The sequence below is a fragment of the Oncorhynchus nerka genome, linkage group LG22, assembly GCF_034236695.1.
Source record: "Oncorhynchus nerka isolate Pitt River linkage group LG22, Oner_Uvic_2.0, whole genome shotgun sequence".
Classification (NCBI taxonomy): domain Eukaryota; kingdom Metazoa; phylum Chordata; class Actinopteri; order Salmoniformes; family Salmonidae; genus Oncorhynchus; species Oncorhynchus nerka.
In genome coordinates this window covers 23,420,058-23,434,433 of record NC_088417.1, presented here as the reverse complement: position 1 = coordinate 23,434,433, position 14,376 = coordinate 23,420,058, and the positions used below count along the sequence as shown (strand labels likewise).

The following is a 14,376-nucleotide window of genomic DNA, read 5'->3' as shown; positions in this document are numbered from 1 at the left end:
TATTTTCCCCTCCCTGCCTCTTTCCCTCTCTCTTTTTATCTTTTATTCACTTTCCCTTAAATGTTCTTCTTTTCCCCCACTCTCTCTCCCCACTCCCTCCTCTCCCCCCACTCCCTCCTCTCCCCGCTCTCCCTCCTCTCCCCCACTTCCTCCTCTCCCCGCTCTCCCTCCTCTCCCCCACTCTCCCTCCTCTCCCTCCTCTCCCCCTCTCCCTCCTCTCCCCCTCTCCCTCCTCTCCCGCTCTCCCTCCTCTCCCCCCTCTCCCTCCTCTCCCCCCGCTCTCCCTCCTCTCCCTCCACTCCCTCCTCTCCCCGCTCTCCCTCCTCTCCCCGCTCTCCCTCCTCTCCCCGCTCTTCCTCTCCCTCCCTCCCTCCTCCCCCCTCTCCCTCCTCTCCCCCTCTCCCTCCTCTCCCCCACTCCCTCCTCTCCCCCCCCACTCCCTCCTCTCCCCGCTCTCCCTCCTCTCCCCGCTCTCCCTCCACTCCCTCCTCTCCCCCTCTCCCTCCTCTCCCCCGCTCTCCCTCCCTCCCTCCTCTCCCCACTCCCTCCTCTCCCCGCTCTCCCTCCTCTCCCTCCTCTCCCTCCACTCCCTCCTCTCCCCGCTCTCCCTCCTCTCCCTCCTCTCCCTCCACTCCCTCCTCTCCCCGCTCTCCCTCCACTCCCTCCTCTCCCCCACTCCCTCCTCTCCCCCTCTCCCTCCTCTCCCTCCACTCCCTCCTCTCCCCGCTCTCCCTCCTCTCCCCGCTCCCCTCCTCTCCCCCACTCCCTCCTCTCCCTCCTCTCCCCCTCTCCCTCCTCTCCCCGCTCTCCCTCCTCTCCCTCCTCTCCCCGCTCTCCCTCCTCTCCCCCTCTCCCTCCACTCCCTCCTCTCCCTCCTCTCCCTCCTCTCCCTCCACTCCCTCCTCTCCCTCCTCTCCCCCCACTCCCTCCTCTCCCCCTCTCCCTCCTCTCCCCCACTCCCTCCTCTCCCCCACTCCCTCCCTCCCCCCACTCCCTCCTCTCCCCGCTCTCCCTCCACTCCCTCCTCTCCCCGCTCTCCCTCCACTCCCTCCTCTCCCCGCTCTCCCTCCTCTCCCCCGCTCTCCCCCTCTCCCTCCTCTCCCCCCTCTCCCTCCACTCCCTCCTCTCCCCAGTCTCCCTCCTCTCCCCCTCTCCCTCCTCTCCCCCACTACCTCCTCTCCCTCCACTCCCTCCTCTCCCCGCTCTCCCTCCTCTCTTACACCTCGCTGTGTGCTGCTCTTCAGGAGTCAATCTGTGTGATGTGTTAAGTGGCTCTGACCCTATTCCTGGTCACAGGGGATGGTTCAATTCCTTGTTTTATCAGGGCTCCCCTGGCACCACCCTTAATTACTGATAGTTAATTACTTCCTCTGTTTGGAACCAATTAGTGTAACACACACACACACACATTAGTGTACACACAAGGTAGCATGCTCACACTCACACATGCGTACAGACACTGGGATTCCAGCAGAAACTCCCTGGCAACAGCAGCAGGTATACCTTGATATCAGCAGCAGTAGGTTTACCTTGATATCAGATAGGTACGAGGATTGCCAAATTATCCATTAAGTCGTTTCATTTTTGTTTGCAGGAACACATTAACAGGAGGACAGGACAGGAGGGGTGGAGGGGAGGAGGAAGGAAATAAGGAAAAACTCAACAGAGCGGTGGAGACATGAACAAATTGAACAAAGGAAATGCAGAAGAGGAGAGCAGGTCATTGGTTGAGGTGGATAGTAAGATGTATTTGGAACAAGGATAGTATGAGGGAAAGAGAGGTAACATTCAGTTACTTCTGCCTAATCTGTTTATCTTGTTTGTGATGTAACCTGCCATTCATACTTCCATGCTGTCTGTCTTGGGTGTCTTGGAGATCCAGAGCGTTGATTGGTGGTTAACACTGGTTTTGGTCCGTGGTTTGCTTTATGAAATAAAAACAATGGAAACAGAATGAACAATTAGTAGAACAAAACTAAATTAGAACAGTAGAACCACAGATGAATCGGAAAACAAAACTGTGTGTATGTGTGTGTGATTGTGTGTGTTAAACATGAGAGCTGTTGCTCACACAAACACTTCTGTGCCAGCCATACCCAGCGATAAAACTCTGGATCCTTGCCTACTCATAACTCCTCATAACTCAGATTTCCTCAGATCGCGTTTGTCGTGTAAGTTCAAGTGTGCCGCCTGTTGTAAAGGAGAGACCTCGCACGTGCTAGGGTCATGGCAAGAAGGGCCATGACCCTAGCGTCAAATCAGATTAACATCAGATTTGACTTTTTGTAGCAGGTTAGAAACATTTACGGAGCAGGTTAGAATAACTAATGAAGCAGGTTAGAATAATTAACATAGCAGGTTAGGAGAATTAATGTAGCAGGTTAGGAGAATTAACGTAGCAGGTTAGGAGAATTAACGTAGCAGGTTAGGAGAATTAACGTAGCAGGTTAGGAGAATTAACGTAGCAGGTTAGGAGAATTAATGTAGCAGGTTAGGAGAATTAACGTAGCAGGTTAGGAGAATTAACGTAGCAGGTTAGGAGAATTAACGTAGCAGGTTAGGAGAATTAGGTTAAATGCAAAACATTTCAACTTTTGACTTGATCTCTTCTAGCCGCGTTGGGGCTTTGGGAGCGTTTCAGGAATAATTTTACGGCGGCGGGCAGGAGTCAGAGGCGTGATTAACTGGTCTCTGTCTGTAGATTCCCTCTCAGTTCCCCAGCTATCGGAAATATGTTAAAAACCAGTGGTGGAAAAAGTACCCAATTGTCATATTTGAGTAAGAGTAAAGATACCTTAAAAGAAAATGACTCAAGTAAAAGTGAAAGACACCCAGTAAAATACTACTTGAATAAAATTCTAAAAATATTTGGTTTAAATATACTTAAGTATCAAATGTAAATGTTATTGCTAAAATATACATAAGTATCAAAAGTAAAAGTATAAATCAATTCAAATTCCTTATATTAAGCAAACCAGACAGCACAATTCTTGTTTTAATTTACGGATAGCCAGAGGCACACTCCAACACTGAGACATTAATTTACGGATAGCCAGAGGCACACTCCAACACTGAGACATTAATTTACGGATAGCCAGAGGCTCCAACACTGAGACATTAATTTACGGATAGCCAGAGGCACACTCCAACACTGAGACATTAATTTACGGATAGCCAGAGGCACACTCCAACACTGAGACATTAATTTATGGATAGCCAGAGGCTCCAACACTGAGACATTAATTTACGGATAGCCAGAGGCTCCAACACTGAGACATTAATTTACGGATAGCCAGAGGCTCCAACACTGAGACATTAATTTACGGATAGCCAGAGGCACACTCCAACACTGAGACATTAATTTACAAATGAAGAATTGTGTTTAATGAGCGTTTGTGTTTAATGAGTCCGCCAGATCAGTGGCAGTAGGGATGACCAAGGAAGTTCTCTTGATAAGTGTGCGAATTAGACAATTGTCCTGTCCTTCTAAGCATTCAAAATGTAACAAGTACTTTTGGGTGTAAAAAAAATTAAACATTTGGATGTAGTGAAGTAAAAAATAAAGTTGGCAAAAATATAAATAGTAAAGTACAGATACCCCCAAAAATGACTGAAGTAGTTCTTTCAAGTACTTTTACTTCAAGTACTTTACACCACTTTTAAATACACATCAAATCAGACGGACAGCGATACTAAACTGGATAAATAATAAAAAACTAAGTTGCTGCCCAATCAAGGCAGAGGAGAGCTGGGAGTGTCTATATAGGGGATGTAAAGTCACAGTAGCGGGGTAGGGAGGTTGGTTGGCATTATACAATGTGCTGGAGTTGCACTTTGGTTATTGTAGGAACACCATCGACGGGCCCAGCTATCGACCCAGAAATCATAGACTTTGTTACCCTATCTGTTGCCAGAGTAGGGTAACACACACACACACACACACACACACAGATATCGCCTACACACAATCACAATAATAATTAATGACAGAGGGCTGAGCCAGTGGCCAGGGCTGTTATGCTAAATGACTCTTTGCTAACAAGGTGTCCTTGTGTTATGCCAGTGATTATGACTGAGTAAGCACTGTTCTTACCAAACAATTACAGCCCAGACCCATCCATCACAGCACAGGGACGGGGGGACTGGACCCATCCATTAGTGGATGAACAGGGGGGGTAGGGTTCAGAGATTGAGCTGTTTCTCTGATTAATTTTGAGTATGCCAATTCAAGGAATTTAAAAAAGAGAGTTGATGGGAGTGTAAGTGTGATTGAAAATGAGAGAAAGAGGAGTATACAGTATAAGAGAATATTATACGATTGGTTTGTAAGGCAATACTGGGGACTCCGGGGACTTAGTGTGTTCAGTTGTGTTGTACCATAGGGAGTTGTAGTTTTTGGTGTTGCAGTGGTATGTCGTGTCTCACCTCTTACTAAACATCTGGAAACAGCAAGTCCCAGAAGCCACCAGGATGAGCAGCAGCAGAGGGATGGTGGGGATGATTACATAAACCAGCAGCATACCTGCAGAAGGAGGAAAGAGCAGAGATGGAGCTCCAGAGAGGCTATTTCAGTAATTACACTCTATTTAAACACTGTCTTACATTCCATATCATCGCTACACCACGTCTCACTTTCTGGTGTCCTGCCATACCATTTAATTGTCTCAACTCCCTGCCTCACCTCCACCTGTCTCACCTCCACCTCTCACCTGAGGATCCTGCTATGACTACGTGTGGGGCGTCGTCCTCACTTGGTCCGGATTGTTTGACCTCATCTGCCTGCACCACCGCCACATCTGGGACGGACACACAAAGATACTAAATCAAAAAGAGATATACTAACTGATACCCTTATGCAGTCAACCATGCTGACCTCCAGGAGTGGGGCTGATGTGGCCAGGCTATGCCCCAGTGTGTGCCTCCTCACCTGGGTCACGAGCTCCAGGCCTGTCCCCCTGCTCCTTCCCCAGACGGCTCTCTGGATCAACATCAGAATCAGAAAAAAATTGATTAAAGAAAACTGATATGCATTTCTGTTAGTGTAATGTTTTACCAGGCTAAAACAATTGGATCGCAATTGGATATCACAAAATTGGGAGAAATAAATAAATACATAATAATAATAATTTAAAAATATATATATAACAACCTTTTAAAAGGGAAACGTATAGAACACTCCACAAAACACACAGAACTCATCTCATCTGCCGTGACATTTGCGTACCTGTGTGATGCTGCGTACTGTGATGCTGCGTACCTGTGTGATGCTGCATACCTGTGTGATGCTGCCTACCTGTGTGATGCTGCCTACCTGTGTGATGCTGCGTACCTGTGTGATGCTGCCTACCTGTGTGATGCTGCGTACCTGTGTGATGCTGAGTACCTGTGTGATGCTGAGTACCTGTGTGATTCTGCGTACCTGTGTGATGCTGCGTACCTGTGTGATGCTGCCTACCTGTGTGATGCTGCGTACCTGTGTGATGCTGTGTACCTGTGTGATGCTGCGTACCTGGTTCGTACTTGCAGATGAAGTTGTGCTTCATGTTGCACCTGTCATCATTCCACTGGTACATGTAGGCCCCGCCCAGCCCGTGGAGCGCTGTAGGCTGGTGGTACATCACTACACACGCCTCCCCTCCGCACGACGGCTCGTCAAAATACCAGTTCCTAACACACACAATCACACACAATAATACACATATTCAAATTAAAACACAGACATACACAAAAGCCTCCCAAAGTAACAGTTGCTGTGTGAAACATACACACCTGAATTGGGACACACTCCCATCGGTCCAGAGGTAGAGGTCAGGACAGGAGGCGAAGCCGCCGTTTTCCTGTGTGTGTTCTCCTTCTGTCCTCATCAGCCCGATCCAGAAATCACCGTCTGCTATTCCTCCATTACCGGTACCTGCTCCTTCCCCCGTTTCTGTCCCTGCTCCTGTTGAGGAGGTCCGAAGCTCCTGTAAGAAATAATATATATATTGTAACTATATTATAAGTAAATAAGAAATATATTAACAAGTTCATGATTGGAGCACTTTAAGGAGATGTTTTTGGTGTTGTTGTTTGTACTGTCACACACACTAGTGCAAACGCAAACGCGCACACACACACACACACACACACTGACCTGTAGCAGGTGTTCTATGTGTCTCTGCTCCGCAGCGCTCTCTACACTCAGCAATGACCCTCCGTCCATCTCACATGCCTTTCTGGCCTCGCTGAATGCAATCCGGCTGGTCATTTCCCGGAAGTAGGCGATCTTATAGCATGGATGCTCCTCCCCTCCCTGACACACCGTCTGACCTGGAGGCAAAATCTATCCATTGATTGCATGTAGGGCTCGCACAATTACCTTCTAACCATGTAACCGACGGTTATGGATGAAGATCGGAATGCCCCCACCCCCGCATCAGCAGCACATATAGAAATAGAATGAATAGAAGGGTCTTGGAACCTCTGGCTAATTGACTGGTAAAATCATGGGTACACTCGAAATTGCTGCCTGGTATTGTGATGCAAAAATGTTCATGGGAATGTTATAGGGCTGTGACGGTCATGGAACTTTGTTATCCGGTGATTGTCAAGCAAATAACTGCCGGTCTCAAGGTAATTGACATAAATACATTTAGCATCTCCTTACTTCCATGCCTACAAGCCTACAAGCCACTGATGCAGACCTTTGGAACATCTACATTTTTTAAAAGTATAATAAATCAATTTAAAATAGCCTACACCATCACAATAAATCCATGACTTATTTTAGTCTATTTCAGATTAACAGAATAGCATACTGTGAGTTGTCCTTATGTGAGGCCCTGATCTGGCTATGCCATATGGCTGTGTGCTACACTAGTTCATTTAGTAAACAAGATTTGCTTAGAATTCCGTGGCATTATTTTATATTATTTTATAGTACGAAGAATACAATAGCTGAATAAAATAAAAATAATATTTTCTCCAAAGGATTTGAGGGAGTGCACACATGCGGCTATTCTTTGTGGAGCAGTTAAAAAAGAAACAGGTACTCCTATCTGCTTAATTTAGAGGTACGCTGGGCTATATGTTTCGATTTTAATACATTCTAATGATGATTTGAAAAAAGTTGCATGAAAGGCATGAGTTTTGCTTTGTTTTTTTTGTGCAGCCTGTACACACTTCATCAGTCTCTCATTCACATTTAGACAAACACTTGATAATGCCTTGAATTTCCCGGCGGCATCCCCTTTGCTTGGCCGTAATGCCCCCTAAAAATATATATGCCTTTTGCGGCCAGTGGCCATTGTGCCCTTGGGCCAAATCTAATAATTATAATTCCCTTCTCCCGGCTGTGTGCTCTGAAGCAGCTCTCACTCACATGGCTGTCTGAGATATCTCAATTCTTATTAGCCAATGCCCATCCCATGATAGGGTCCTTCTCACGGGCTACAAGTGAAGACGCACATGTGTGCGTTTTTGGCCAATTCCGAGGCGCATATTGAGGATATTGTCCACATTTCCTTTGTCAGCCAACAAGATGAGTAGGCCTAACAGACAGCAAAAGCACTAGCCTATGTCAATCTACTATCCACCGTAGTACAAAGAGTTGACCTATTCTATTCTGTGCGAGAAATAAATATTCCAAGCATAGTCTGGGACAGTTGTGGGATGGGATAGATCCCAAATTAATACAATCACTAGCATCAAAAAAACATTTTAAAAGCAATGAGGCTGATGCAACGGATCAGAACTATTAGCTTAAAATGTTCATAAACTATGAGGCTATTTCTTCACATTATAAGTGCAGCAATGCGCATACAGGAAAGCTCAAATGTTCCAAAATGCAATCAATTAGCGGGAAAACACAAATCTCAAAAGTGACCGCAAATGCGATTATGCATGTAAGGCTTTTATTATAAAGGTGTATTTTTATGGTGAAAATGATCTTCCCCAAACTTGAAACTCACGCCCCTTGTAACGCGGATTAATGTGCTTAATTTTAAGAAGTTGTTTGGCCACTTTAGTTGTGATTACAAACCTTTTCAAAACATATAGGCCTGGCCTCCTGGGTGACGCCCGTTCTAAGGCAATGCATCTCAGTGCTAGCTGAGCCACCAGAGACTCTGGATTCGAGCCCAGGCTCTGTCGCAGCCGGCCGCAACCGGGAGTTCCATGGGGCGACGCAAAATTGGCCTAGCGTCGTCAAGGGTTAGGGAGGGTTTGGCCGGTAGGGATATCCTTGTCTCATTGCGCACTAGCGACTCCTGTGGCAGGCCGGGGGCAGTGCACGCTGACCAGTTCGCCAGGTGTACGGTGTTTCCTCCGACACATTGGTGCGGCTGGCTTCCGGGTTGGATGCACACGGTGTTAAGAAGCAGTGCGGCTTGGTTGGGTTGTGTTTTGGAGGACGCATGACTCTCAACCTTCGTCTCTCCCGAGCCCGTACGGGAGTTGTAGCGATGAGACAAGACAGTAACTACTAACAATTGGATGCCACGAAATTGGGGAGAAAAAGGGGGTAAAACATTTTAAATTCACAAACAAAACATATAGGCCTATGGACTGAGGTGTGCGACTATGATTTGAAAAAGTCGGGGGGAGTGATGCACTGTTTTTTGCCTTACTGCACACAAACTGGGCATCATTCACAAGTGATAGGCTAATATTGTCATCCATCAGACTATTCTTGTTTTAATATATACTAAACAATATAATATACTATATACACATATATTAAATAATATATGTGTGAAATTAGTTTTGATTTAGAATGGACCATTATCATGCACCTGTCTCAAAACGGGAAGGGGGAAAAATACATGGCATCTAGGCATTTAAATAGTGAATGGAGGATGCTTTTTCCGTGGTTTATTTTCATTTCAGCCAGGTATATGCCAGAGTGATTAGAAGGATAATAGAGTGCTGAGTACCAGGCAGTTAGCAAGTTTGATAGGCTATAAAAGACCTTCAGCAGCATCAGAGCTTGGAGAAGCCAAATTACCGTGACTAAACGGTCACATGGAATTTGACTGCCGTCATGACTCATGACCGCCGGTGTGGTGGTAATACTGTCACCGCAACAGCCCTAGAATGTTTATTCAGATGATGTTAACGTATGTGGCACAGGCCACGGAATGTATTTTTTGTAATGCTACTTGAGTGGAATCAACAAATCACAGCACATATTGATGGGTACACTTCCTGCTTTGACTTCCTGCTTTGACTTCCTACTCTGCTCAACGCAATGGCCACCAGTCCACTCACTATGCTATCACTGACTCGAATGGGGACGCCCGTTCCGTTCCTTCTATTCCTATGGCAGCACATGCAGTCAGGAGTTGGAGGAGAGCCGAAAATGTGCGTCTTCAAAAAAGAAGTATATTCAAACGATTATTTCAGTGACTGCGGTCACTTGGCTGGCCAATTACCATCATACTAAATTCCATCACCGTCACAGCCCTAATTGTAAGTAGACAATTTACATAAGGATGATTAATTAAACAATGAACAATTATGTCAAATCTATCTATGTCAGTTGTATGCAATAGGAGTCAATTTAGGCATCTACTGTATGCCGGTAATCTAATGTGGACAGACTACGTAACATATATGGTAGTAATTTACATGAGATTTTCAGTTCAGTATGCCAGTAATACAGCCAACGCCATCAAGTAATGGTTCCACCACCGTTTCAAAATCAAGTTACTTCCTTGAACTCTCTTCTCATTCCTGTGGCCGTGGCTGTGTTTGTCTTTTCCTCCCTCCATCTATCTGACAAACCATCCATCATCTAATCCAGTCCACAAATTAACCAACCCACCTGTCAATCAACCACCTCACCAAACAACTGATTTATCAATCTATAAATCAGTTCATATTAGTGATAACTACACCTCAGTGACTCTCTGTTGATCTTAAGAAGTGGTTTGAAGGTCTTCAGTGAATGCAAACATCTCCATTGAACTTATCAGTTGTACACAATCCCTCGACCCCCTCCCACACACACACCCTTAACGACTCTTGGCTTCCCGCCAAAAGGATGTGGTCATCGCATTCGCATCCTCTCAGTCCCTTAGAATTTACCGTCAAACTTTCCTAGTGTGGTCAATATCCTCTGTCAATCAGGAAGTGACTCTAGCTAACTGACTGTAGTAACAGGGCTGCTGATCACACTGTAGGCTGGAGGCCCACTTCTAGAACAGCCTTGTTACCGCTCACAAACAGACTTTTACTGGATGTGTTCACACACTGACATGTACAGTAAGCAGCAGTCATGCTGTACTCATACACAAACACAGAGTAGACACACCCACAAACACAGAGTAGACACGTGTACTTTCACAAGTATGCACGCACACAGGTACACACATACACACAAATATAATCTCACACATGCAGCACACAATATCCAGCATTATAAAGCTGTGCTCTAAGATGGCAGTTAAGTAGGTGAAAAGTGGAGGATCTGGCCAAGATTCTGGACTGACTCATAAAAACCATGTGTGTGTGTGTGTGTGTGTGTGTGTGTGTGTGTGTGTGTGTGTGTGTGTGTGTGTGTGTGTGTGTGTGTGTGTGTGTGTGTGTGTGTGATGCATGCATGCATGCGTGCATCAGTGAATAATACCAGTGATTAATACACAGGCAGTTAAAAAGGCCTAATAATAACATTAGCAGTGTGGCCAGGAGGTACTTTAAATGATTGGCTGCCTGGTCTAGATCAGATCTGCACTATCATCACTTTGGAACCCAGTAATGGTACCGGGGCGCACAGACGACCAACAGACTCAGCATTTTCACCTCCTTTCTCTCTTTCTTCCTCTCTTCGTTCATTCCCTCCATCCATCCTGCCTCATCTTCCTGTTCTGATACCTCAAAATTCTTCTTCTCAACCCAAAGCGTCATCATTTTCCTTTCTCCCTTTCTTTCTTCCTCTCTCGCTCTCTCTCCTTTATGCATTTGTTCCCTCTATCCGGCCTCCTCTGCTCTGATTCCTCAGATCCACATTTTCATCAGTTCTTCCCTTTCTTTTCCTCTAACAGCCTCCTCTTCCTTCACCTCCTTCTTCACATCCTCCTTCACCTCTTCCTTCACCTCCTCCTTCACCTCTTCCTTCACCTCCTCTTTCACATTTTCCTTCACCTCCTTCTTCACCTCCTCCTTCACCCCTCCCTTCACCTCCTCCTTCACCTCTTCCTTCACCTCCTCCTTCACCTCTTCCTTCACCTCATCCTTCACCTCCTCCTTCACCTCTTCCTTCACCTCCTCCTTCACCCCTTCCTTCACCTCTTCCTTCACCTCCTCCTTCACCTCTTCCTTCACCTCGTCCTTCACCTCCTCCTTCACCTCTTACTTCACCTCTTCCTTCACCTCCTCCTTCACCTCTTCCTTCACCTGCCTTCACCTCTTCCTCTGTTTCTCTCCTTCATTCCCCATCCCCTTTTCATCCTCTGCACTTTCCCTATCTTGAAACATCGACCCCTCTCTCTCACTGATTCTCCCTCTGTCACTTTGTCTTCTCCCTCCTCTGTGCCACTTTTTCAGTTTATTTAGACTAAATCACATAGTAAGGACATTTTAGGTTAAAGAGGGGCATATCTCACCACTAATGAAATAAAAGTTGTCCACTCTCCCCTCACTCTCTCCATCTGTCATCTGTCTGACTATAAGACTCTCTCTCTCTTCGCTCTCTCTCTACAGTATGTAACAGATTTTAATGCAAACATATTAAGTCAGCTGCCTGCCCTATGACACCGACGGCCCTGACACATGTAGAATAGCAGTCTGATGTAAATCACAGATATTCCTACATTTAGTCACAGAGGGAAGGAACAGTAAATAGACTCAATCTTTACAGTCAATAAAACCAATAAATCCAGTTTCCAGGGTAAACAAACTAACAGGCTCACACACATTCATACACATGTATGAAAGCAAGCACATGCACACATGTGACACACCTCATCATCTGTAACTGTAGCAATGCAATAAAAGCTAAACTGAAGCAGTTAACATGTAATTACATTTTTGACATGAAGGAATAGAAAACATGATTCCATGTGGAGAAAATGTTTTTTGTCTCAGATAACCTAATCGTATAGATTGATTTATATTTCCCAATCCTAACCAAATTCACAAATGGCCATCTAATTTTAATGATGATGATGGTGGTGGTGGTTATGATGATGATGATGAGCCATAGGCCTATAACTTAGTCACAAAAGGTAACATTTTACTGGTAGTTTATGGTTGAGATTATTGTTTGATGAGAATGGTTAAGGAATTATTATTTGATTATTCTTATCTTGAAGATAACAGAAATACAACCAATATTCAAATGTTATTATTATATAACGCTTATTTGTTTTATACGATCATTGAAAGTAGACCAATATGTGAAAAACTGACCGTAAAAGTTATCACATCATCAACTTACCACTGACAACTCTTGCGCCGTGACCGCTGGAGGCCATGACCATCACTCCGCATAGAACTCTCAGGATATTCTGCTCCGCGCTCTTCTTCGATGGTTTCATACTTGACAGAGAAAAAGAGCTTTGAAATAAAAATGGTATTGTAAAAATAAAAAAGCTCCTTCTCTCACATCAGAGTTCACCGGTCTACTGCCAGTTTGTTGACTGCGACTCTGCTCTCAGTCTCCGGTCTCTGCTGTTGTCATGGTTTCCACCCAAATTTCCGGTTTTTACTTTTCAGTGAGCAAGATGCTCTAATGGGATTCGTACCGGCACCCTCACGCGCTCGAGGACCGGAAAATGTTCTAAGAACGGGGGCTCGCCTCGTGCAGACAGCCCACCAGAGACAGTGAAACAGCGAAAGTGGCTCCCACAGGCGTGTTTATTGATCCCCCTCCCTCTCCTTCTCTCGTTTCTGAGTCCCTCTGCAACTGATCGACCACACACAGCTGTCACCTCGCGCCCCACCGACTTTTTAATTAGCCTCGTGACACGTGCCTCGCACCCCTCCCCAATCTATATGTGCGAAATCCATTGATAGCATGCTTGAGATTAGATGGAATATAATTGCATGAACACTTTAAGCAAATGCGTCAAACTATAAACTAATATTAGGATTAAGCCCCCCCCCTTTGAAATATTAAATCCAATCAAAATAGATGGAAACTATCTCTGAACACCAGAGCCTTGGGAGAGTAATAAAATAAAAACGCATACTAATATGCCAGGCCAGAGACCAGAGCATGCCAGGCCTGAGACCAGAGGTAATGGGTTGTTCTGTTAAATTAGTGCCTTTTCTGTCCCTTTAATTAGAAATTGTGCACCAATATTGCATGAAAATTGTGCACCTGCATATTAAATGAATGATGCTTTAATATAGACCACATGGGTAATTATATAAATCAGATTTTGTTTTTATATGAATAAATTCAGCATTTTGACATGTCCCTCAGTCATTCCTGTCACTTCTAGGAAGATTTCAACCCAACTGTCTCCAGGTTTACACCATCATTGTAAAGCCCTAGTTATTTTGTTGCTTTGACAAAGTCATTTCTGAAGATTACTATTCATTTCATGTGATTAGTGATTTATTTACATGTATCCATCATTTTAAGGTGAACTCTGTTAAGGGATTTAATATAGTGAAACTATTGCATGTAAAATATATATTTTTAAAGAAACATTGAACATCTAATAGTCAAGTCATGGTGTAAAAGCAGGTGAGCTGGTTCTACTCTTCTTGACCATTTTCTGGTGTTTTGTGGTGGAGAACTGAGGGGTCAAGCATAACACACCAACCCTGTTACCCATAGATAGACTGATTAGAAATGTTTTAGCAATAAAACATTTTTGGTGACGCTTGCATTCAACTGCCACTCCCTGTTGCGCACAACAAGCTTCCATTCCCTCTGTCACAAGGTGATTTATGGCTGATTTAACAAGAAATCATCAACCCTGTTACAGTCAACTCTGTTACTTTATTTGGCTCTTAATAGGAACTTACTATACTTTCATTTTTTATTGATAACCTTGAGATGGGAAACATGTTTTTATTATGTTAAACGTGCTCTTTATGACAATGTTCAAATTGGGTGAAATCTAAAAAATGTTGGGACCAAGTCACACTTCTTAAAAGGCATCAAATTGGTAGAACGACCCAAATATCGAAATGATTTTCATATTGTTCTCCCACAATTTCATATAGTTATGATGATAGCCAATGACATTGTCTGGCAGACAGGCCCTCTCTCTCTGTGTTGTATTGATCTGGTCGCTATAGCGATATGGAGCCAGGCTGTTATGGTCCTCTGCTGTTAAACACGCTGTAATATGCATTGACACAAAATATGCTATTACTTAATTCACTGTTAGATATTGATCGCTTATGCCCCCCTCCCTACTCTCCTCCTCTCTCTATTCATCC

The 14,376-nt window shown here is 44.7% G+C and overlaps 1 protein-coding gene across 1 annotated transcript; it reads right to left on the bottom strand.

The window, feature by feature from the left end:
• Positions 1–1,214: 1,214 nt before the first annotated feature.
• On the bottom strand, positions 1,215–12,826 carry chodl (chondrolectin). Its single transcript, XM_065007729.1, has 8 exons — positions 12,416–12,826; positions 6,134–6,309; positions 5,770–5,963; positions 5,492–5,667; positions 4,928–4,978; positions 4,710–4,796; positions 4,426–4,522; positions 1,215–1,924 (listed from the first exon to the last, which is right to left on the bottom strand). The coding sequence occupies exons 1-8, from the start codon at positions 12,513–12,515 to the stop codon at positions 1,840–1,842; spliced, it is 966 nt and encodes a 321-aa protein (XP_064863801.1). The 5' UTR covers positions 12,516–12,826; the 3' UTR covers positions 1,215–1,839.
• Between the last annotated feature and the right edge of the window lie 1,550 nt (positions 12,827–14,376).

Coding starts and splice junctions, on each gene's coding strand:
- chodl (XM_065007729.1), bottom strand. CDS start 12,515: ATGAAACCATCGAAGAAGAGCGCGGAGCAGAATATCCTGAGAGTTCTA. Junction 5,964..6,133: donor ACATAGAACACCTGCTACAG/GTCAGTGTGTGT, acceptor TATTTCTTACAG/GAGCTTCGGACCTCCTCAAC. Junction 1,925..4,425: donor TTCCAGATGTTTAGTAAGAG/GTGAGACACGAC, acceptor TATTTCATAAAG/CAAACCACGGACCAAAACCA.